Source organism: Bombina bombina, chromosome 6 (genome assembly GCF_027579735.1).
Source record: "Bombina bombina isolate aBomBom1 chromosome 6, aBomBom1.pri, whole genome shotgun sequence".
Taxonomy (NCBI): domain Eukaryota; kingdom Metazoa; phylum Chordata; class Amphibia; order Anura; family Bombinatoridae; genus Bombina; species Bombina bombina.
In genome coordinates, this window is record NC_069504.1 from 759,891,961 (window position 1) to 759,915,998 (window position 24,038).

The following is a 24,038-nucleotide window of genomic DNA, read 5'->3' on the forward strand; positions in this document are numbered from 1 at the left end:
TCCACTAGAGCTGTGGCTTCCACTTGGGCCTTTAAGAATGAGGCCTCTGTTGAACAGATTTGCAAGGCTGCAACTTGGTCTTCGCTTCATACTTTTTCCAAATTTTACAAATTTGACACTTTTGCTTCTTCGGAGGCTATTTTTGGGAGAAAGGTTCTTCAGGCAGTGGTTCCTTCTGTATAATGAGCCTGCCTATCCCTCCCGTCATCCGTGTACTTTTGCTTTGGTATTGGTATCCCAGAAGTAATGATGACCCGTGGACTGATCGCACATAACAGAAGAAAACATAATTTATGCTTACCTGATAAATTCCTTTCTTCTGTTGTGCGATCAGTCCACGGCCCGCCCTGTTTTTTAAGGCAGGTAAATATCTTTTAAATTATACTCCAGTCACCACTTCACCCTTGGTTACTCCTTTCTCGTTGATTCTTGGTCGAATGACTGGGACTGACGTAGAGGGGAGGAGCTATATCAGCTCTGCTGGGTGAATCCTCTTGCATTTCCTGTTGGGGAGGAGTTATATCCCAGAAGTAATGATGACCCGTGGACTGATCGCACAACAGAAGAAAGGAATTTATCAGGTAAGCATAAATTATGTTTTTCGTTCCTTTCCTCACAACAAGGAACAAAAGCCTGATCCTTCATCCTCAGGAGCGGTATCAGTTTGGAAACCATTTCCAGTTTGGAATATATCCAAGCCTTATAGAAACCTATAGCCAGCTCCTAAGTACCTATGAAGGTGCGGCCCTTATTCCAGCTCAGCTGGTATGGGGCAGATTACGTTTTCTTCAAAGAAATTTGGATCAATTCCGTTCTTAATCTCTGGTTTCAGAAACATTGTTTCAGAAAGGTACAGAATTGGCTTCAAGTTAAGGCCTCCTGCTAAGAGATTCTTTTCTTTCCCGTGTCCCAGTTAACACAGCAAAGGCTCAGCATTTCTGAAATGTGTTTCAGATCTAGAGTTGGCTGGAGTATTTATGCCAGTTCCAGTTCTGGAACAGGGGCTGGGGTTTTATTTTATCTCTTCATTGTACCAAAGAAGGTCAATTCCTTCAGACCAGTTCCGGATCTATCATTATTGAATCGTTATGTTAGGATACCAACATTCAAGATGGTTACTGTAGGACTATCCTGCCTTTTGTTTAGCAAGGGCATTATATGTCTACAATAGATTTACAGGATGTGTATCTGCATATTCCGATTCATCCAGATCACTTTTAGTGTCTGAGATTCTCTTTTTAGACAAGCATTACCAGTTTTGTGGCTCTACCGTTTGGCCTAGCCTCAGTTCCAAGAATTTTTTTCAAAGGTTCTCGGTGCCCTTCTTTCTGTAATCAGAGAACAGGGTTTTGGTATTTCCTTATTTGGACGATATCTTGGTACTTGCTCAGTCTTCTCATTTTCGAAGAATCTCATACGAATCGACTTGTGTTGTTTCTTCAAGTTCATGGTTGGAGGATCAATTTACCAATCAGTTCATTGATTCCTCAGACAAGGGTAACCTTTTTAGGTTTCTAGATAGATTCAGTGTCTATGACTCTGTCCTTGTCAGACAAGAGAAGTTTAACATTGATATCAGCTTGTCAAAACCTTCAGTCACAATCATTCCCTTTGGTAGCCTTATGCATGGAAATGTTGGGTCTTAGGACTGCCGCATCAGATGCGATCTCCTTTGCTCGTTTTCACATGCGACCTCTTCAGCTCTGTATGCTGAACCAATGGTGCAGGGATTACTCAAAGATATCTCAATTAATATCTTTAAACCGATTTTACGACACTCTCTGACATGGTGGACAGATCACCATCGTTTAGTTCAGGGGGCTTCTTTGTTCTTCCGACCTGGACTATAATCTCAACAGATGCAAGTCTTACAGGTTGGGGAGCTGTGTGGGGGTATCTGACGGCACAAGGGGTTTGGGAATCTCAGGAGGAGGATTATTTTCAGCAGGAATTGGCTGTCTTTATTTTATCCCTCCCTCTCTAGTGACTCTTGTGTGGAAAGATCCACATCTTGGGTAGTCATTATCCCATACGTCACTAGCTCATGGACTCTTGCTAATTACATGAAAGAAAACATAATTTATGTAAGAACTTACCTGATAAATTCATTTCTTTCATATTAGCAAGAGTCCATGAGGCCCGCCCTTTTTTGTGGTGGTTATGATTTTTTTGTATAAAGCACAATTATTCCAATTCCTTATTTTATATGCTTTCGCACTTTTTTCTTATCACCCCACTTCTTGGCTATTCGTTAAACTGAATTGTGGGTGTGGTGAGGGGTGTATTTATAGGCATTTTAAGGTTTGGGAAACTTTGCCCCTCCTGGTAGGAATGTATATCCCATACGTCACTAGCTCATGGACTCTTGCTAATATGAAAGAAATGAATTTATCAGGTAAGTTCTTACATAAATTATGTTATTTCTCACTACATAATAAACCACTATAATAAAAGATTCATTAGACAAGATGGATGTCTAAGACAAAATGGCGGCGAAGAACAAGATGGCGCAAGTCATGCTAACAATAATTGTGTTGAATTCTTTGCTATAAACTGTTTTGTATCCTCTTATACAATTAGTTTATCTAGTTGTTTTGTTTTGCCTAATTTAGAATCCACACCAGATGTTGATCCAAGTGAATAATTAGAATAATTAATGTATCACTCAAATTTAAAGGCTTATTTATTGTGAGATATATATATATATATATATATATATATATATATATATATATATATATATATATATATATATATATATATATATATATATATATATAAGCAGCATCTGTTACTACTTAACTAGAATAATCACCAACCCTATATGTTCCTAGGAAAGAAAGGTCAGAAAGTTTCTGCTTTTCCTTTGGCCTCTTGGTTAAAACTTTTGATTCACCGCAGCATATTACAGCTCATTCTACTAAGTCAGGTGTGAATGAAATTCTGCCTGTCGAAACCTTCAGTCTCGATCATTCTCTTCAGTGGCTATGTGCATGGAAGTTTTAGGTCTCATGACTGCAGCATCAGACGCGATCCCCTTTGCTCGTTTTCATATGAAACCTCTGCAGCTTTGCATGCTGAATCAATGGTGCATGGATTATACTCGAATATCACAGTTGATATACTTAAATCCCAACATTCAACTCTCTCTGTCCTGGTGGTTGGACCATAATCGTATTCTTCAAGGGGCCTCTTTTGTTCGTCCTTCCTTGAATGTAATTTCAACAGATGCAAGTCTCACAGGTTGGGGAGCTGTCTGGGGGTCTCTGACAGCACAAGGAGTTTGGAATCCTCAAGAGGTGAGGTTACCAATCAATATTTTAGAACTCCGTGCTATTTTCAGGGCTCTTTAGGCTTGGCCTCTATTAAAGAGAGAATCATTCATTCGTTTTCAGACAGACAATATCACAACTGTGGCATTGTCAATCATCAAGGGGGGACTCGCAGTCCTTTAGCGATGAAAAAGGTATCTCAGATACTTTCTTGGGCGGAATCCAACTCCTTTCTAATTTCTGCGATACATATCCCAGGTGTAGACAATTGGGAAGCGGATTATCTCAGTCGTCAGTCTTTACATCCAGGGGAGTGGTCTCTCCATCCAGATGTATTTTGTCAGATTGTACAGATGTGGGTTCTCCCCAAAATAGATCAGATGGCTTCCCATCTAAACAAGAAGCTTCCCAGGTACCTTTCCAGGTCCAGGGATCCTCAGGCGGAGATGGTGGATGCTTTAGCAGTTCCTTGGTTTTACCAACCTGCTTACATTTTTTCCGCCTCTAGTTCTTCTTCCAAGGGTGATCTCCAAGATCATATTGGAACAATCGCATGTGTTTCTGATAGCACCAGCATGGCCTCACAGGTTTTGCTATGCAGATGTCCAGTTGCCAACCTTGACAACTTCCTTTAAGGCCAGACCTTTTGTCTCAAGGGCTGTTTTTCAATCAGGATCTCAAATCTCTAAATTTCAAGGTATGTAAATTGAACGCTTAGTGGTTAGTCATAGATGTTTCTCTGACTCAGTGATTAATACTATGTTACAGGCTCCTAGGTCTGTTTCAAGGAAGATTTATTATCGAGTTTGGAAAACTTATATTTCATGGTGTTTTTCTCATAAATTATCTTCGCATTCTTTTAGGATTCCTAGAATTTTACAGTTTCTTCAGGATGGTTTGGATAAAGGTTTGTCTGCAAGTACCTTGAAGGGACAAATCTCTGCTCTTTCTGTTTTATTTCATAGAAAGATTGCTAAACTTCCTGATATTCACTGTTTTGTTCAGGCTTTGGTTTGTAGCAAGCCTGTTAAATCAATCTCTCCTCCTTGGAGTCTTAATTTGGTTTTGAAGGCTTTGCAGGCTCTTCCTTTTGAGCCTATGCTTTCTTTGGATATTAAATTACTTTCTTGGAAAGTGTTGTTTCTTTTGGCTATGTCTTCAGCTAGAAGAGTTTCTGAATTATCTGCTCTCTCTTGTGAGTCTCCTTTTCTGATTTTCCATCAGGATAAGCCTGTTTTGCGGACTTTGTTTAAATTTGTGGGTGTGGGTATTGGCAAGAGTCCATGAGGCCCACCCTTTTTATGGTGGTTATGATTTTTTGTATAAAGCACAATTATTTCCAAATGTCCTTTGTTGATGCTTTCTACTCCTTTCTTTATCACCCCACTGCTTGGCTATTCGTTAAACTGAATTGTGGGTGTGGTGAGGGGTGTATTTATAAGCATTTTGAGGTTTGGGAAGCTTTGCCCCTCCTGGTAGGATTGTAATATCCCATACGTCACTAGCTCATGGACTCTTGCCAATATGAAAGAAATGAATTTATCAGATTAGTTCTTACATAAATTATGTTTTTCATATGCAGGGGAGGGGGGGGGGGGGGTTGTCTGCTCTTTTTTCTTTCTTACCCATTTCAGTGGGTTTCCCAGCCTAAGCTTCTCAACAGTAATAAACTGGGAGCTTCTAAGTAAGTTTTTAAAAGGTTTTATACTGGATTTGTAGATCAGTAGTTGTGCATATTATTCTTTATAGTAGTGTCTATTCCATGCAGTTATATGAAAATTGGTGTATACTGTCTCTTTAACTGCCCTGCTTAAATAAGGTTTCATCTTTTTAGACCACTGGTTTTCAAACCTGTACTCAGGCCTAACTAACATGCCACATTTTGAGGATATCTGAACTAGTGCACAGTTGAAATAATCAGCTGATTAGTAAACATGGTTATTTTACCTGCTCCCACCTAAGGTAATCCTTAAAACCTGGCCTGTTGGGGAGGCCTTAGGACAGGTTTGAGAGCCAGTGTTTTAAACATTAGATTCCTTTAAAACAGATAGCACAAACCTTTTTTTTTTTTTTTTAAATAGTTTTTATTAAGGTTTTGAAAAATGTTACAAACAAGAGTCATCTTTAAACAATAATAAAATGATAACAATAAGACATACATTGTTGAGGCATTAACATAGTCTAATAGCAGAGAGGTAACAGCTCTGGACCCATAGTCAGAGTATTTCTGGAGAGATGTATGCACTATAACCATGGAGTAAATAGCTATGTCCAAATTCCAACTGCCTGTGTGGAAATAAAGGAATCTGCAATATGAAGATGGAAGTAATATTCCAAAACATGGTTAGCTTGTATGTCTATAAAAAAAGATGATGGATTTTATACTGAAACCTCGATTTTATATTATATAAATAGGGAAAATGATCCCCTCAAGCTAGAGTGTTAAAAAACAAAAAAATAACAAATTAAGCAGTTAAGATTCTAATTGGTATAAGTTAATACCCAACATGTTCATTGCAAGGCCTCAAACAAAGCCAAGTCAGAAATAATAATCTTAAATGAACATCTTATCTATAAATATGCCCATGTTAAATGATTTCAGCCTATTTGCATGAAGTTTTATGTAAAGCTAACTGTGAGCTTAAGGAAAATTGGTATAAGTTAGCATCTAACATTTTCATTGCAAGGCATCAGACAATACAGGGACAGAAATAAAGAACTTAAGTGAGCTGCTTAATCTGCAGGTATATCTATGTTATATGATTTCAGCCTATGTGCACAGAGTTTTTTTTATAAAACTAACATTGAGCTTAAGGTACTTTTAACACACACCAAACAATAGACTAAGAGCCTGAGTTACATTTAAAGTTAGTTGAGCGACTAAAAACAGAAGAACATATTAAGGTTCACTAACATACAGAATGGCTAAACAGCAGGATAATATATGGAGGATCATTTGTAAGGCAGCAGTAAGAGCAAACAGGTTATGTATACTTAAGGACCTAGTAACCTAGTGGAGGGTAGCAGTAGTCAATGTCCTAAACGTCCACAGCTTGCTCCGGTCTTTATGCTAGATTGGTCAAGGGCAGCTGTTCTACTGTACCCGGTATGTACAGTGCAGTATGGAGAGCAAGAGGTATAATTAGCCACTTGGATCAAAAGGGCTCCTAAACTTTCTGAGGAGTAGAAGTTGACATGGAAAAGCAATGGTGATCACCGAAGGACACCAGCCATCATTGGATGTTGAGCTACAGTGCCAGGTCTGGACACCAGCACCACGAAAATATAGTCCCAGAAGGAGCCGGGGCTTAAACTCCAGCAGTTTAGGGGACCAGCGGTCAGAGCCGGGTGAAACCCTCCTTTCAAGCTGAGTAGGTAAGGCGTATGGGCAGGTAATAGAATCCCATGTAGAAGTGGTTGCGCTAGACCCCATCTCCCTAGTACCGGACCTTATGGAATAAGAAGTTGCAGGGAGTAGCTGACCTCCGTGTCTCAAGCTGTCCCCCCGGGTATCTACTTCAATGTGCCGCTTCCACAAGTGCGTAGGTGTTTCTCTCCATAACGGAGGGCCGACCGCATCCCTCCACTCTGGATCTTTACAAGGTGTAAGTGGGGTATCTTGCACAAATAGCAAGGTGGTATCCGCATGGCTAATAAAACAGAGGTGTCAAGATGTCTAAAATGATACAAAATGATACAATGTAAAACAAAGGGACGTCTCCCTTAATAAATGTATAGATACATAAAATAAGCATAAAAGAACAATAAGAAAAAGTACTTGCGCTTTAGCGAAAAATGTACTGATGTCCCAAGATATTGACTTGCCAAGTAACAAGAAAGTAACTGTCCAGTTGTAGGCTTAAATTGCCTGTATATGGTGGTTGGCGTTACTGGATGAGAGAAAAGGGCGCCTTTTTGTGTAAAGGTGACGTGACGTCACGTTTTAAAATGGTAGGTGATGTTGCCGTGGCAACCCCTATTCCTAAATCTGTAAGGAAATCCTGGGGGATCTAAAGATAATCTTTGCACTCACGAAAGATGATAGCTTTGTTATCGTGAGGAAAGACTAGCAGGATCTTGAAATTTAGAAATGGGTCTTTGCGGTCGCTAGTAGCGACTAGTTTATCCTTTGTTGAGGGACTTGGCGGTCGCAAACAGCGACTAGGAGAAATATACAGATCCTTCCAGTTGAAGATAAGGTGGTCGTTAGTAACGACTTGAGGATCTTTTAAGAAGTGTAGGTTGGTCTTTGCGGTCGCCGGTAGCGACTGGTGTATCCTTTGTTGAAGAACTTGGCGGTCGCAAACAGCGACTAGGAGAAATATACAGATCCTTCCAGTTGAAGATAAGGTGGTCGTTAGTAACGACTTGAGGATCTTTTAAGAAGTGTAGGTTGGTCTTTGCAGTCGCCGGTAGCGACTGGTGTATCCTTTGTTGAAGAACTTGGCGGTCGCAAGTAGCGGCTAAGGAATTCTTGAAAGCTTGACAAAGGCTGAAGTAATTTCAGCGGAAACGCGTTGCGGATCTCCTAGTGTGCATCAAGAGGAAGAAAACAAAGGATCAGCTGTAGAGCCGGCACCCCACAGCTCAAACCAGACACTCCCATAATACTAAGCTAATCAGTGCCCTAACCGGTATAGGTGATAACTGAGCAAGAGACAGAAGTGTTTGTAGCTGGGGTTTACAGCGCGGCTTCAAGATCAGCATAAACAGTTACACTGCTTGTCTTATTTTGGAGGCATTTTCTTCTAAAAGGTGACATCGGACAAAGAAGACAGCTCATTCCATTCTAAGAGCTGAACTTAAAAGGATCACTTTAACAGATGCTGTATTCTTTGGCTCTGGACTGCAGGGAATCAGGTTCTTTGTTTGCTGCAGCCCTATATTTAATGCTCTTCAGTATAAGGAATTTCCATTTGAATTTCTATGTGCATGCTGGCACCAACTGACAACTAACTCCACCAACTGCTGTGCCGTTTGGCACCAACCTTGCTACAAAGAAACTCCTAGTCGCTACTAGCGACCACAAAACCGACTGTCTCCTAAGAATTTCCTAGTCGCTCCCTGCGACCGCCAAGTTCCTCAACAAAGGATAACCCAGTCGCTACCAGCGACCGCAAAGACCATCTTACTTATCCTAAAAGATCCGCGAGTCGTTACTAACGACCACCTCATCCTAAACCAAAGAATTCCTTAGTCGCTACTTGCGACCGCCAAGTTCTTCAACAAAGGATACACCAGTCGCTACCGGCGACTGCAAAGACCAACCTACACTTCTTAAAAGATCCTCAAGTCGTTACTAACGACCACCTTATCTTCAACTGGAAGGATCTGTATATTTCTCCTAGTCGCTGTTTGCGACCGCCAAGTTCTTCAACAAAGGATACACCAGTCGCTACCGGCGACCGCAAAGACCAACCTACACTTCTTAAAAGATCCTCAAGTCGTTACTAACGACCACCTTATCTTCAACTGGAAGGATCTGTATATTTCTCCTAGTCGCTGTTTGCGACCGCCAAGTCCCTCAACAAAGGATAAACTAGTCGCTACTAGCGACCGCAAAGACCCATTTCTAAATTTCAAGATCCTGCTAGTCTTTCCTCACGATAACAAAGCTATCATCTTTCGTGAGTGCAAAGATTATCTTTAGATCCCCCAGGATTTCCTTACAGATTTAGGAATAGGGGTTGCCACGGCAACATCACCTACCATTTTAAAACGTGACGTCACGTCACCTTTACACAAAAAGGCGCCCTTTTCTCTCATCCAGTAACGCCAACCACCATATACAGGCAATTTAAGCCTACAACTGGACAGTTACTTTCTTGTTACTTGGCAAGTCAATATCTTGGGACATCAGTACATTTTTCGCTAAAGCGCAAGTACTTTTTCTTATTGTTCTTTTATGCTTATTTTATGTATCTATACATTTATTAAGGGAGACGTCCCTTTGTTTTACATTGTATCATTTTGTATCATTTTAGACATCTTGACACCTCTGTTTTATTAGTATAATAAATTGCCTTGGAAATTTTCCATTTGAACTATATTTACGCCTCTGTCTCTGTTCTGGTACATATATATATATTCCTTCCTATATATTATTACATATAAATACTTTGATAAATATATTTTTTCGCTGATTACATACTGGACACTGGTCCCTTTATTTAAATACACATCTCCTAGATACACCCGTGCTTTGAGCGCTTAACTTCACTTTTTCACATTGCTTTTGCCACTTTGTATTCTTGGAGGGGAATTCACTAGTTAAGCTGGGTACTGTCCTTTAGCGCCTATAATTTCCTTTTTTCTAGGTATCCGCATGGCTCTCAGCTGAGATACCGGTAAATAGCGGAGGTCTCAGGGGCATTGTGGTGCGGCTAATCCGCTCCGGTTGCGCTGTATGACAGAGTGTAGGCCCATTATCGATCAGTCTGAATGAGGCTGCTGCATAGCACAAACTTTTAAGTAGTAGCAGACTGTTTTTGACATTAGTTACTAGCTACTTTGACTTTTATTCTCTCACCTACTCATGCCAGCCAGATATGAATTACCCTTTAATATTGCTGCCAGTAGCACCCCATCACTGATCACAATGATTAATTGTTTAAGGCCCACCTCCTACAGTGTATAGGAAGCCAAACAATACAGGTGATTCCCTCTTACCTGCATAGAAGCAGATAAGGCAGCCAATCTCTGGCTCCATACACTCTGCAAATGTCCCTTAATTGAAGTTGGACTCATGTGGTTCCAACCCATTCCTTATTTGTAACTGTATGTAAAACAAACCTGGAAGTTCCCCCGGCCCTTATTTTGGGTCTGCAGCAGTTGGGCTGACACGACCATGTCTTGGGTACGGGCCAAGGGTGGGGACTCTCCTAACAGCTCCTCCAGTAAAGCGGAGGAGGTGGTAGGCCCCACAATGAAAGAGCACCAGTCTCTGTTACAGTCATTGTTGGGTGCCTCCTTCTTTGCCCCACTGACTTGCATTTCCCATCTCTGCATGTCTCTGCATGTCTCTGCAGATCTCGCTGATGTTATTCTGAAGCCACACTTCTGTAAAGTAAGCTCTCTCAAGACTAAAGCAGGCATGTAGGCTACCTCATTGAAAGTGCGTCCAAAGTGCAGTGCACTTGTGGCAGGCTGGAGTGTGTAACTCCTTTAAAATATCTCCTTTAGAGGGGGCATGTCCAGTGACGGCCATGATAGGTTGTGTTTTCTGTGGCTCTTATGTGACATCTACTAATCAGCCGATTATAGAGATAATCCTGCAACATTAGAAGGGAAACAACTCGACATCAGACAGATGAAACAGTGCTGAATCGAATATCTGTTTTGCAGTATTTATGATTATTGGGCCCAGGTTTGGAACCGCCGAGTACGTGGGCAGCGGCCTAGTGACGAGACCTTCAGCATCCCCTCTGTAACGGGAATACAGTCACTAAAAGACTGCCTACTTCTCAACGCAAGCTAAGCCCATACATAAAATGGAGGAGCCTCTCAAGCTTATACAAATTGCATTGCTACAGCTTGAGTCTAAACTAGACAGCTGTATGGCTGATCTCATTATGACAGTCTGGAGTACAGGCCGAAAAGCAGCAGCCAAGCCAGGGACTGACCTAGACATAGAGGCTATGTCATCGCAAAAGCTGGTAAGATTCTGCTCCAAGATAACCCATACGCTTGACATACATAGCCGCAGCACCACTGACATACCCAAGGTTTCACACTACATTGCCTCACCTTCCGGCAACTGTTCGGCATGGGATCTGAGTCATTTGTGGCCCGGGTTTTTTTAAACCAGCACAGAGCTACCATCAAGCTCACAGAACCCACCGCTTCTCCACCCACCTAATTCCGGTCTTTGTTATGAGGGAGATATGAAAGTCCAACACTCATCTCTGGTGCCGGGCGGGGGGAGAGAGGCAGTCTCCCGCGTTTGGGCTCAGGGACTCTTGGAAGCAAGTATACCTAACAAGGACCGGGTGGCTTTCCAACGGCTGAATCTGATGTCCACCCTAGCTACCTACATCTATTTACACCAGCAGCGGAAGAGCGGTCACACCTTCAGGGATCTCATATTAACTGGACTTAAAACGGAGCCGCTTTGTAGAGAGGGCATTGGGTGAGATGCGATGCCATCCTGGATATCGATATGTGGTCCTAACCCTCTACACCACTGTATTTATATAATGTCCCAGACAACTGATAGGTTTTAGCAAATGACTGACTCCTGATCTCCAACAGAGTGGACTGTAAGAGTAGGTTACTGTAGTTAAATATTGAGCCCTTCATATAAGTCCTATAAAGTCAGCTGTAATGTATTGTTTGTAAGGTTATTGCAAATTACTACAGCTATTTCTTGATAAGCTATGATACTATGTCTGTCTCTTTACCACTTACTGGCATCAGATACTTATTTCTCAATATGTGTTTTAAGATCCAGTAGAGGCCACTTCATAAGCTAATCTCCTGCATTTCTGTATCATTATAATGGTTAGATCCTAGATTGACTTCCTAATTATAGGAGAAGTGTATGTTATAGAACAATACCCTCTCCATTTGTATCTGCATACTATGTTTTGAATAAGTCATATATATTTTTTTTTTGTGTGTATATAAAATTAACTTAAAGATAGCTTGCTTATTTAAGCCATATTATGTATGTCCAGCTCCCTCTGATCTCCTCAAGGATGGTAGTTCTACATACTAGTGTATTTAACCTGTCATTAAGGATATCTATAGCTTTAGCCTAAGGTGAGGGATCTTTACACTACCTGTCATCTGTGTATAGAGCCCGTACCATGGTGACAGGATACAAATTCCCAAGCTTTCATAGAGTTAAGTTTTTATACGACGAGTTCACTAATTAATTGTCTGCCCTCTTATTCTATTTTACTTTATTTTACTATCCGTATGTCGGATGATGAGCCCAGGAAAGACCTTCTTGAGAGCGAACCTCATAATAATTACAATTTCACATCAATAATTGCCTGGACGCAGCCCCCCGTCCAACATCCAAACATATATATCCCTGTAGAGCTGAATATGAAGGTACTATAGAGGTGACACATATACTGGCTTGCTTAATTCACTCTAAGCAAATTAATGGATGTACGTAACATACCCAACTTTAGGTCTGGGATTTTGCAAGAGCGGCTTTGTAAATGTATACTTTTAAAATTCCTATCTGCTATATCGATGATATACATGTTAAATTGCAAATTTATCATATTTATGAGTGTCTGACCTTTTCAACATTAGATATTACATGTAACTTTTCCGTGGTAAGAAATTGTACCCCTCAAATAAGATAGTATGTTTCTCTTGTTAAGTGTAGTCAGTCCACGGGTCATCCATTACTTATGGAATATATCTCTTCCTAACAGGAAGCTGCAAGAGGATCACCCAGCAGAGCTTGCTACATAGCTCCTCCCCTCACATGTCATATTCAGTCATTCTCTTGAAGCCTAACTAGATAGGTCGCTGTGAGAGGTCTGTGGTGTTTTTTAACTTAGTTTATTTCTACAATCAAAAGTTTGTTATTTTAAATGGCACCGGAGTGTGCTGTTTATTCTCAGGCAGCATTAGAAGAAGAATCTGCCTGCGTTTTCTATGATCTTAGCAGACGTAACTAAGATCCACTGGCTGTTCTCATCTGAGGAGTGAGGTAACTTCAGAGAAGGGGAATAGCATGCAGGGCTCCCCTGCAACAAATGAGGTATGTGCAGTAATTTATTTTTCTGAGGAATGGAATTGACTGAGAAAATACTGCTGATACCAATGTAAAGTAAGTTCAGCCTTAAATGCAGTGATAGCGACTGGTATTAGGCTGATGAGTGTGTGTACACTAAAGTATTTTTCTAAGGAATGGAATTGACTCTGAAAATACTGTTAATACTGAAATAATGTATGAGCCTTAACTACAGTAAAAGCGACTGGTAGCAGGCTTATTAATAACAATTCATAACTTTTCAAATGTATGTTTAAAACGTTTACTGGCTTGTTAATTGTTTTTTGTGAGGTACTTGGTGATAAAACTTATTGGGGCATGATTTTTACCACATGGCCATCTTTGTTTTCTGCATAGAAACAGTTTTCTGAGCTTCCCCACTGTTGTAATATGAGTGGGAGGGGCCTATTTTATCGCTTTTTTGCGCAGTAAAAATTCAGTCACAATCTGTCTACTTCATCCTCCATGATCCAGATCGTCTCTAGAGAGCTCAGGGGTCTTCAAAATTCATTTTGAGGGAGGTAATCAGTCACAGCAGACCTGTGACAGTGTGTTTTGACTGTGAGAAAAACGTTAATTATTAAATTGTTAATCCGTTTTTGGGTATTAAGGGGTTAATCATCCATTTGCTGGTGGGTGCAATCCTTTGCTAACTTAATACATTTACTGTGAAAAATTGGTTGCTATAACTATTTTGGTTCATTGTTATTTCAACTGTGACAGCTTTTTGTGCTTCTTAAAGGCACAGGAGCGTTTTTTATATTGCTTGTAAATTTATTTAGAAAAGTATTTCCAAGCTTGCTAGTCTCATTGCTAGTCTGTTTAAACATGTCTGACACAGATGAATCTCTTTGTTCACTATGTTTAAAGGTCAATGTGGAGCCCAATAGAAATTTATGTACTAATTGCATTGATGCTACTTTAAATAAAAGTCAATCTTTACATGTAAAGAAATTATCACCAGACAACGAGGGGGAAGTTATGCCGACTAACTCTCCTCACGTGTCAGTACCTTCGCCTCCCGCTCAGGAGGTGCGTGATTTTGTGGCGCCAAGTACATCAGGGAGGCCCTTACAAATAACTTTGCAAGACATGGCTACTGTTATGACAGAAGTATTATCTAAATTGCCAGAATTAAGAGGCAAGCGCGATAGCTCTGGGTTAAGGACAGAGCGCGCGGATGAGGTGAGAGCCATGTCAGATACTGCGTCACAGTTTGCAGAACGTGAAGACGGAGAGCTTCATTCTGTGGGTGACGGATCTGATCCAGGGAGACTGGATTCAGAGATTTCTAATTTTAAATTTAAGCTTGAGAACCTCTGCATATTGCTAGGGGAGGTATTAGCGGCTCTGAATGATTGTAACACGGTTGCAATTCCAGAAAAATTATGTAGGTTGGATAGATACTATGCGGTACCGGTGTGTACTGACGTGTTTCCTATACCTAAAAGGCTTACAGAGATTATTAGCAAGGAGTGGGATAGACCTGGTGTGCCCTTTTCCCCTCCTCCCATATTTAGGAAAATGTTTCCTATAGACGCCACCACACGAGACTTATGGCAGACGGTCCCTAAGGTGGAGGGAGCAGTTTCTACTTTAGCTAAGCGTACCACTATCCCGGTGGAGGATAGTTGTGCCTTTTCAGATCCAATGGATAAGAAATTAGAGGGTTACCTTAAGAAAATGTTTGTTCAACAAGGTTTTATCTTACAGTCCCTTGCATGCATTGCGCCTGTCACTGCTGCGGCGGCATTCTGGTTTGAGTCTCTGGAAGAGGCCATTCGCACAGCTCCATTGGATGAAATTATGAACAAGCTTAAAGCACTTAAGCTAGCTAACGCATTTGTTTCTGATGCCGTCGTACATTTAACCAAACTTACGGCTAAGAACTCCGGATTCGCCATCCAAGCGCGCAGAGCACTATGGCTTAAATCCTGGTCAGCTGACGTGACTTCTAAATCTAAATTGCTTAATATTCCTTTCAAAGGGCAGACCTTATTCGGGCCCGGCTTGAAAGAAATTATAGCTGACATTACGGGAGGTAAGGGCCATGCTCTACCTCAGGACAGGGCCAAATCAAAGGCCAAACAGTCTAATTTTAGTGCCTTTCGTAACTTCAAGGCTGGAGCAGCATCAACTTCCTCCGCTCCAAAACAGGAAGGAGCTGTTGCTCGTTACAGGCAGGGCTGGAAAGTTAACCAGTCCTGGAACAAGGGCAAGCAGGCCAAGAAACCTGCTGCTGCCCCCAAGACAGCATGAAGAGAGGGCCCCCTATCCGGAAACGGATCTAGTGGGGGGCAGACTTTCTCTCTTCGCCCAGGCTTGGGCAAGAGATGTCCAGGATCCCTGGGCGTTGGAGATCATATCTCAGGGATATCTCCTGGACTTCAAAACTTCTCCTCCACGAGGGAGATTTCATCTTTCAAGGTTATCAGCAAACCAAATAAAGAAAGAGGCGTTTCTACGCTGTGTACAAGACCTTTTACTAATGGGGGTGATCCACCCAGTTCCGCGGACGGAACACGGGCAGGGATTCTATTCAAATCTATTTGTGGTTCCCAAGAAAGAGGGAACCTTCAGACCAATCTTGGACTTAAAAATCCTAAACAAATTTCTAAGAGTTCCATCATTCAAAATGGAAACTATTCGAACCATCCTTCCCATGATCCAAGAGGGTCAGTACATGACCACAGTGGATTTAAAGGATGCCTACCTTCACATACCGATTCACAAGGATCATTATCGGTACCTAAGATTTGCTTTCCTAGACAGGCATTACCAGTTTGTAGCTCTTCCCTTCTGATTAGCTACGGCTCCAAGAATCTTTACAAAAGTTCTGGGCTCACTTCTGGCGGTACTAAGACCGCGAGGCATAGCGGTGACTCCGTACCTAGACGACATTCTGATACAAGCGTCAAGTTTTCAAACTGCCAAGTCTCATACAGAGATAGTTCTGGCATTTCTGAGGTCGCATGGGTGGAAGGTGAACGTGTAAAAGAGTTCTCTATTACCACTTACAAGAGTTCCCTTTCTAGGGACTCTTATAGATTCTGTAGAGATGAAAATTTACCTGACAGAAGCCAGGTTATCAAAACTTCTAAATGCTTGCCGTGTCCTTCATTCCATTCCACACCCGTCAGTAGCTCAGTGCATGGAAGTAATCGGCTTAATGGTAGCGGCAATGGACATAGTACCATTTGCACGCCTGCATCTCAGACCACTGCAATTGTGCATGCTAAGTCAGTGGAACGGGGATTACTCAGTTTTGTCCCCCCTACTAAGTCTGGATCAAGAGACCAGAGATTCTCTTCTATGGTGGCTCTCTCGGCCACATCTGTCCAAGGGGATGACCTTTCGCAGGCCAGATTGGACGATTGTAACAACAGACGCCAGCCTTCTAGGCTGGGGCGCAGTCTGGAACTCCCTGAAAGCTCAGGGATTATGGACTCAGGAGGAGAAACTCCTCCCAATAAATATTCTGGAATTAAGAGCAATATTCAATGCTCTCCTAGCTTGGCCTCAGTTAGCAACTCTGAGGTTCATCAGATTTCAGTCGGACAACATCACGACTGTGGCTTACATCAACCATCAAGGGGGAACCAGAAGTTCCCTAGCGATGTTGGAAGTCTCAAAGATAATTCGCTGGGCAGAGTCTCACTCTTGCCACCTGTCAGCGATTTACATCCCAGTAGAGAACTGGGAGGTGGATTTTCTAAGTCGCCAGACTTTTCATCCGGGGGAGTGGGAACTTCATCCGGAGGTCTTTGCTCAACTGATTCTTCGTTGGGGCAAACCAGATCTGGATCTCATGGCGTCTCGCCAGAACGCCAAGCTTCCTTGTTACGGATCCAGGTCCAGGGACCCGGGAGCGGTGCTGATAGATGCTCTGACAGCCCCTTGGGTCTTCAACATGGCTTATGTGTTTCCACCATTCCCGATGCTTCCTCGTTTGATTGCCAAGATCAAACAGGAGAGAGCTTCGGTGATTCTGATAGCGCCTGCGTGGCCACGCAGGACCTGGTATGCAGACCTAGTGGACATGTCGTCCTGTCCACCGTGGTCTCTACCTCTGAGACAGGACCTTCTAATTCAGGGTCCTTTCAAACATCCAAATCTATTTTCTCTGAGGCTGACTGCATGGAGATTGAACGCTTGATTCTATCAAAGCGTGGCTTCTCGGAGTCGGTTATTGATACCTTAATACAGGCTAGGAAGCCCGTTACCAGAAAAATTTACCATAAGATATGGCGTAAATATTTATATTGGTGCGAATCCAAGAGTTACTCATGGAGTAAGGTTATGATTCCTAGGATATTGTCCTTTCTACAAGAGGGTTTAGAAAAGGGCTTATCTGCTAGTTCGTTAAAGGGACAGATTTCTGCTCTGTCTATTCTTCTACACAAACGTCTGGCTGAAGTTCCAGACGTTCAGGTTTTTTGTCAGGCTTTAACTAGGATTAAGCCTGTGTTTAAGACTGTTGCTCCGCCGTGGAGCTTAAACTTAGTTCTTAATGTTCTTCAAGGCGTTCCATTTGAACCCCTTCATTCCATTGATATCAAGCTGTTATCCTGGAAGGTTTTGTTTTTGATGGCTATTTCCTCGGCTCGAAGAGTCTCTGAGTTATCTGCCTTACATTGTGATTCTCCTTATCTGATTTTTCATTCAGACAAGGTAGTTCTGCGTACTAAACCTGGGTTCTTACATAAGGTAGTTACTAACAGGAATATCAATTAAGAGATTGTTGTTCCATCACTGTGTCCTAACCCTTCTTCAAAGAAGGAACGACTTTTGCATAATTTGGACGTAGTCCGTGCCCTGAAGTTCTATTTGCAACTTCTTCCCTGTTTGTCGTTTACTCTGGACAGAGAAGAGGTCAAAAGGCTTCGGCTACCTCTCTCTCTTTTTGGCTTCGTAGCATAATACGTTTAGCCTATGAGACTGCTGGACAGCAGCCTCCTGAAAGGATTACAGCTCATTCTACTAGAGCTGTGGCTTCCACCTGGGCCTTTAAAAATTAGGCCTCTGTTGAACAGATTTGCAAGGCTGCGACTTGGTCTTCGCTTCACACCTTTTCAAAATTTTACAAATTTGACACTTTTGCTTCTTCGGAGGCTATTTTTGGGAGAAAGGTACTTCAGGCAGTGGTTCCTTCTGTTTAATGTTCCTGCCTTGTCCCTCCCTTCATCCGTGTACTTTAGCTTTGGTATTGGTATTCCATAAGTAATGGATGACCCGTGGACTGACTACACTTAACAAGAGAAAACATAATTTATGCTTACCTGATAAATTTATTTCTCTTGTAGTGTAGTCAGTCCACGGCCCGCCCTGTCTTTAAGGCAGACCTAAATTTTAATTAAACTCCAGTCACCACTGCACCCTATGGTTTCTCCTTTCTCGTCTGCTTTGGTCGAATGACTGAATCTGACATGTGAGGGGAGGAGCTATGTAGCAAGCTCTGCTGGGTGATCCTCTTGCAGCTTCCTGTTAGGAAGAGATATATTCCATAAGTAATGGATGACCCGTGGACTGACTACACTACAAGAGAAATAAATTTATCAGGTAAGCATAAATTATGTTTTTTTGCCAGTGTTAGGTCAGCATAAAAGTATCATCCTATTCGGCAGCACAACATAATTAAGAGGTACTATCGAAAGACCTGTTTATAAAGCTAAAATTTAAGGTATCATTGTCAGTTCTGTACTGTTCTAGTCTGTGATATCATTGTTATATATGAAGAAACTATGTTTTATAGTGGAGTTCACAAGATTTATGTTAATTGATCTATTCTTTTATATGTTTGACAAAATGTGTAACGTACTGATGTAACTTGGTTTGAGTTTTGTGACGTATCAATACCTTAATAAAAAAATATTTAAATAATAAAATATCTCCTTTAGCCTTATTTTTTCATTTGAAGTTGCTGCTTTTGCCTCTAAAATCAGCCACATATACTGAAATTATGAATATTGCCTTATCTATAGAAAAGATATTTAAACGAGGCAGCAGCAGGAATTAACCCCCATTGGGTGTAGGATAGATAGTATTTGAATACTGAAGATTTTAGTACCCAAGTACTGGGTTATGTATATGAAGAGAAGTAAAATAAGGAGGCATTTGTGTATAGACATAACTAGGTCCATTAAATGATAATTTTCTTGAAATCATTGGGCTTTGATTTCAATTGGCAAAAATTACTTTTTTTTTCCAATACAAAAACAAACCAAAAGAAGCATTTTCCATGTATTTAATACACTGCAACTGGTATTACAAGTCATTGAAAACACATTGAAGAAAAAAAAACAAGTTTTCAGTACAATGTGCTTTTTATCACAATGTTAAAATCTGCTCCAGAGGATCATTGCATTATTGGACCTAGCTGAACACCTATACAATGTGTATAGCCTGAAACCACAAGCTTGCTCCTAGTAGTTAATTGCTGTTCCTTAGCCTACCTAGGTATGCTTCAACAAAGGATACTGATCTTAAACCTATTTTAGGTATGGTTTAATAAAGAATATCAAGAGAACAAAGTACATTTTATATAGAAGTACATTGAAAAGTCTCTTAACATTACATGCTTTATCTGAATAATGAAAGTTTAAATTTACTTTCATGTTTCTTTAATTTGTGTTCATTTTTGCTTCCTAGGTAATGACACAAACAACTGTTTTTCCATTGCCCTCTGAGGTTCGGGTTGGGGCTTGGTTTCACATAGGAGACTTAGTTTGGTCAAAGGTTGGGACATACCCTTGGTGGCCATGCATGGTTTCCTGTGACCCTCAGCTACATGTCCACAGCAAGATAAACTCCAGAGGTAAGTGGAATACTACTTAGAGCTTCTATTTAATACCTAATAAGTGTTTTCATTTAAGAGTATGTTTGTTTATTTCTTTAAGGGGCTCGTGAATACCACGTTCAGTTTTTCAGCAACGAACCTGAGAGGGCATGGGTACATGAAAAACGTATGCGAGAATACCGTGGTCAAAAGCAGTATGAGCAGCTGTTGGCTGAAGATTCTGCTAGAGCTATTAACCAGTCAGAGAAGCTGAAGGTACATTTTAATAAAGACAACCTATCTAAGTCTTAACTCATTTGTAATAATGTTAACCATTTCTGATTTCTTTCATACAGGTGGTGAGAGTCCATGATCCATTTCTCTTGGAAATTTCTCTTCCCTGCCACTAGGAGGAGGCAAAGACTCCCAAACCCCTAGAGCTCTATAAAACCCCTCTTACCTCACTGGCACCTCAATCATGTCTTTGCCTCTGCTTGAGGAGGTTGACAAATGAAGATGTGCATTTGATTCATCAGTGAGGGGGGTTCTCAGACCCAGTTGAGGCCCATTTCCCCCAGAAAATAGTGATTTCTTCTACAAGATAAGACAAGTCCACGGATTTCATCCTTACTTGTGGGATATTAACCTCCTGCTAACAGGAAGTGGCAAAGAGCACCACATCAGAGCTGTTTATATAGCTCCTCTCTTCCCTCCACCCGAGTCATTCTCTTTGCCTGTGTTAGTAATAGGAAGAGGTAAAGTGAGGTGTTAGTTTTAGATTCTTCAATCATGAAGTTTTTTATTTTAAATGGTACCGGTGAGTACTATTTTCCTCAGGGAGATATGGAAGAAGATTTCTGCCCTGAGGTTGATGATCTTAGCAGATGTAACTAAGATCCATGTTGGTTCCCACAGAGCTTCTGAAGGTAGTACAAGAGAAATCTTCAGTGTGGAGAACGGTTTCATGCTACAAGCAGCATTGAGGTATGTTCAGTCCTTTATTTCTGAGGAGACTTGGTATATCAGAACTGGCTGACATTTGTTCCCTGCAAGGGAAGGGGTAAGCAGTAGACCTGTAAACAAAGGGTATTACTGAAAATTCTGTGTTCATTTATTTTATTGACATTATACTGGGCTCAGCATTTATAAAGGGCTTAAAAACAGCATATATAAAGGGACACTGGGAGAGGCAGCTTAACGGCTTTTATTTTGAAGGATCAAATAATCACTATGGCTGTATATTTGTGTTGTGCTTAGGGGACCACATGGCTTTATTGCTAAACCGCTTCCCATGCGGGTGTGCAGTCTAATGCGAACGTCGTCCATGATGGGCGGGGCCTATTTTCACGCGCTCAGACGCGCAGTTTACTCTGACTGAGAAGGCAGCAGGCATTAGCTCCGGTTGGGCCTAAACGGGTGTTCTGTTAACCGGACCGTTGTTGAGTCATTTTGCAGTACCCTGGGGGCAGGGGTCGTTTCTCTTGCAAGGTGTATCCAGTCCACGGATTCATCCTTTACTTGTGGGATATTCTCCTTCCCTACAGGAAGTGGCAAAGAGAGCACACAGCAGAGCTGTCCATATTGCTCCCCCTCTAGCTCCACCCCCCAGTCATTCTCTTTGCCGGCTCTAAGCACTAGGGTCTCTCTACAGGAGGGTAAAGTGAATGTGGCGGAGGATCACTCCTGCCAGCTCTCAGCAATTTACATCCCAGGAGTAGACAACTGGGAGGCGGATTTCCTAAGTCGCCAGACTTTTCACCCGGGGGAGTGGGAACTCCACCCGGAGGTGTTTGCCCAGCTGACTCAGCTATGGGGCACTCCAGAGTTGGATCTGATGGCGTCCCGTCAGAGTACCAAACTTCCTCTCTACGGGTCCATGTCCCGGGACCCCAAGGCGGTATTGATAGATGCTCTAGCAGCGCCTTGGTCCTTCAATCTAGCTTATGTTTTTCCACCGTTTCCCCTTCTTCCTCGTCTGGTTGCCAGAATCAAGCAGGAGAAGGCTTCAGTGATTCTGATAGCACCTGCGTGGCCACGCAGGACTTGGTATGCAGACCTAGTGGACATGTCATCTGTCCCACCATGGACACTGCCAATGAGGCAGGATCTTCTAATACAAGGTCCATTCAAGCTTCAAAATCTAGTTTCTCTACGTCTGACTGCTTGGAGATTGAACGCTTAATTCTATCAAAGCGTGGTTTCTCTGAGTCAGTTATAGATACTCTGATTCAGGCTAGAAAGTCTGTCACCAGGAAAATCTACCATAAAATATGGCGGAAATATCTGGGTTGGTGTGAATCCAAGGGTTACGCATGGAGTAAGATTAGGATTCCCAGGATATTATCCTTCCTCCAAGAAGGATTGGAGAAAGGATTGTCAGCTAGTTCCTTAAAGGGACAGATATCTGCTCTGTCTATCCTTTTACACAAACATCTGGCAGAGGTACCAGACGTTCAAGCGTTTGCTCAGGCTTTAGTCAGAATCAAGCCTGTCTATAAACCTGTGGCTCCGCCATGGAGTCTAACTCTAGTTCTTTCAGTTCTTCAAGGGGTTCCGTTTGAACCTTTGCATTCCATAGATATTAAGTTATTATCTTGGAAAGTTTTGTTTTTGGTAGCTATATCTTCTGCTCGAAGAGTTTCAGAATTATCTGCCTTGCAGTGTGATTCACCTTACCTGGTGTTCCATGCAGATAAGGTAGTTTTGCGTACCAAGCCTGGTTTTCTTCCTAAAGTTGTCTCTAACAAGAATATTAACCAGGAAATAGTTGTTCCTTCTCTGTGTCCTAATCCTTCTTCGAAGATGGAATGTCTGTTGCACAATCTTGATGTGGTTCGTGCTTTAAAATTCTATTTACAAGCAACCAAGGATTTCAGACAAACATCCTCCTTGTTTGTTATCTATTCTGGTAAGAGGAGAGGTCAGAAAGTGACTGCTACCTCTCTTTCCTTTTGGCTGAAAAGCATCATCCGTTTGGCCTATGAGACTGCTGGCCAGCAGCCTCCTGAAACAATTACTGCTCATTCTACTAGAGCAGTGGCTTCCACATGGGCTTTCAAAAATGAGGCCTCTGTTGAACAGATTTGTAAGGCAGCGACTTGGTCTTCACTGCATACTTTTTCCAAATTTTCCAAATTTTATACTTTTGCTTCTTCTGAGGCTATTTTTGGGAGAAAGGTTTTGCAAGCAGTGGTGCCTTCCGTTTAAGGTACCTGTCTTGTTCCCTCCCTTCATCCGTGTCCTAAAGCTTTGGTATTGGTATCCCACAAGTAAAGGATGAATCCGTGGACTGGATACACCTTGCAAGAGAAAACAGAATTTATGCTTAACTGATAAATTACTTTCTCTTGCGGTGTATCCAGTCCACGGCCCGCCCTGACATTTAAGTCAGGTATACATTTTTTGTTTAAACTACAGTCACCACTGCACCCTATGGTTTCTCCTTTTTCTTCCTAACCTTTGGTCGAATGACTGGGGGGTGGAGCTAGAGGGGGAACTATATGGACCGCTCTGCTGTGTGCTCTCTTTGCCACTTCCTGTAGGGAAGGAGAATATCCCACAAGTAAAGGATGAATCCGTGGACTGGATACACCGCAAGAGAAAGTAATTTATCAGGTAAGCATTAATTCTGTTTTTTTTTCAAATCAAATACATTTTTTGCTATAAATATCTTTGAGGTTAATTTCACCCTTTGCTCTTAGGGTGCACTAATTTTTGGCACTATTAATTATGTGTTGTTAATTATACAGCGTTATTTAACGTTTTTGGGCAGTTTGGGAAAAATTGTGCGCTTTTTTATTCCTTAAAGGCGCAGTACACATTTTTAAAAAAATTGTTTAAATCAATAAATAAAGTGTTAACGACTATTGTGGTTATTGCTAGTCTGTTTAACATGTCTGACATTGAGGATACTAATTGCTCTATGTGTTTAGAAGCCATTGTGGAACCCCCTCTTACGTTTTGTACCTCTTGTACTGAAAGGGCCTTACAATATAAAAAGCATATTTTAAGTAAAGAAAGTGTGCCCAAGGATGATTCTCAGTCTGAAGAAAATCAGGATATGCCATCCGATTCTCCCCAAGTGTCACAACCTTTAACGCCCACACAAGCGACGCCAAGTAACTCTAGTGCGTCTAATTCTTTTACTCTGCAGGAGATGGCTGCAGTTATGTCAACTACCCTTACAGAGGTGTTATCTAAATTACCAGTGTTACAGGGTAAACGCAGTAGGTCAGGTATTAATGTGAATACTGAA

General features: G+C 41.6%; 1 protein-coding gene across 4 annotated transcripts in view; it reads left to right on the forward strand.

The window, feature by feature from the left end:
* NSD3 (nuclear receptor binding SET domain protein 3) overlaps nt 1-24,038 on the forward strand; it is a 1,671,583-nt gene that overhangs the window by 261,053 nt on the left and 1,386,492 nt on the right. For all 4 annotated transcript variants that reach the window (XM_053718034.1, XM_053718036.1, XM_053718037.1 and 1 more), the window contains 2 exons: nt 19,657-19,822; nt 19,905-20,059. In XM_053718034.1, coding sequence (XP_053574009.1) covers nt 19,657-19,822; nt 19,905-20,059 — 321 coding nt within the window. The remainder of the gene's footprint in view (nt 1-19,656; nt 19,823-19,904; nt 20,060-24,038) is intronic.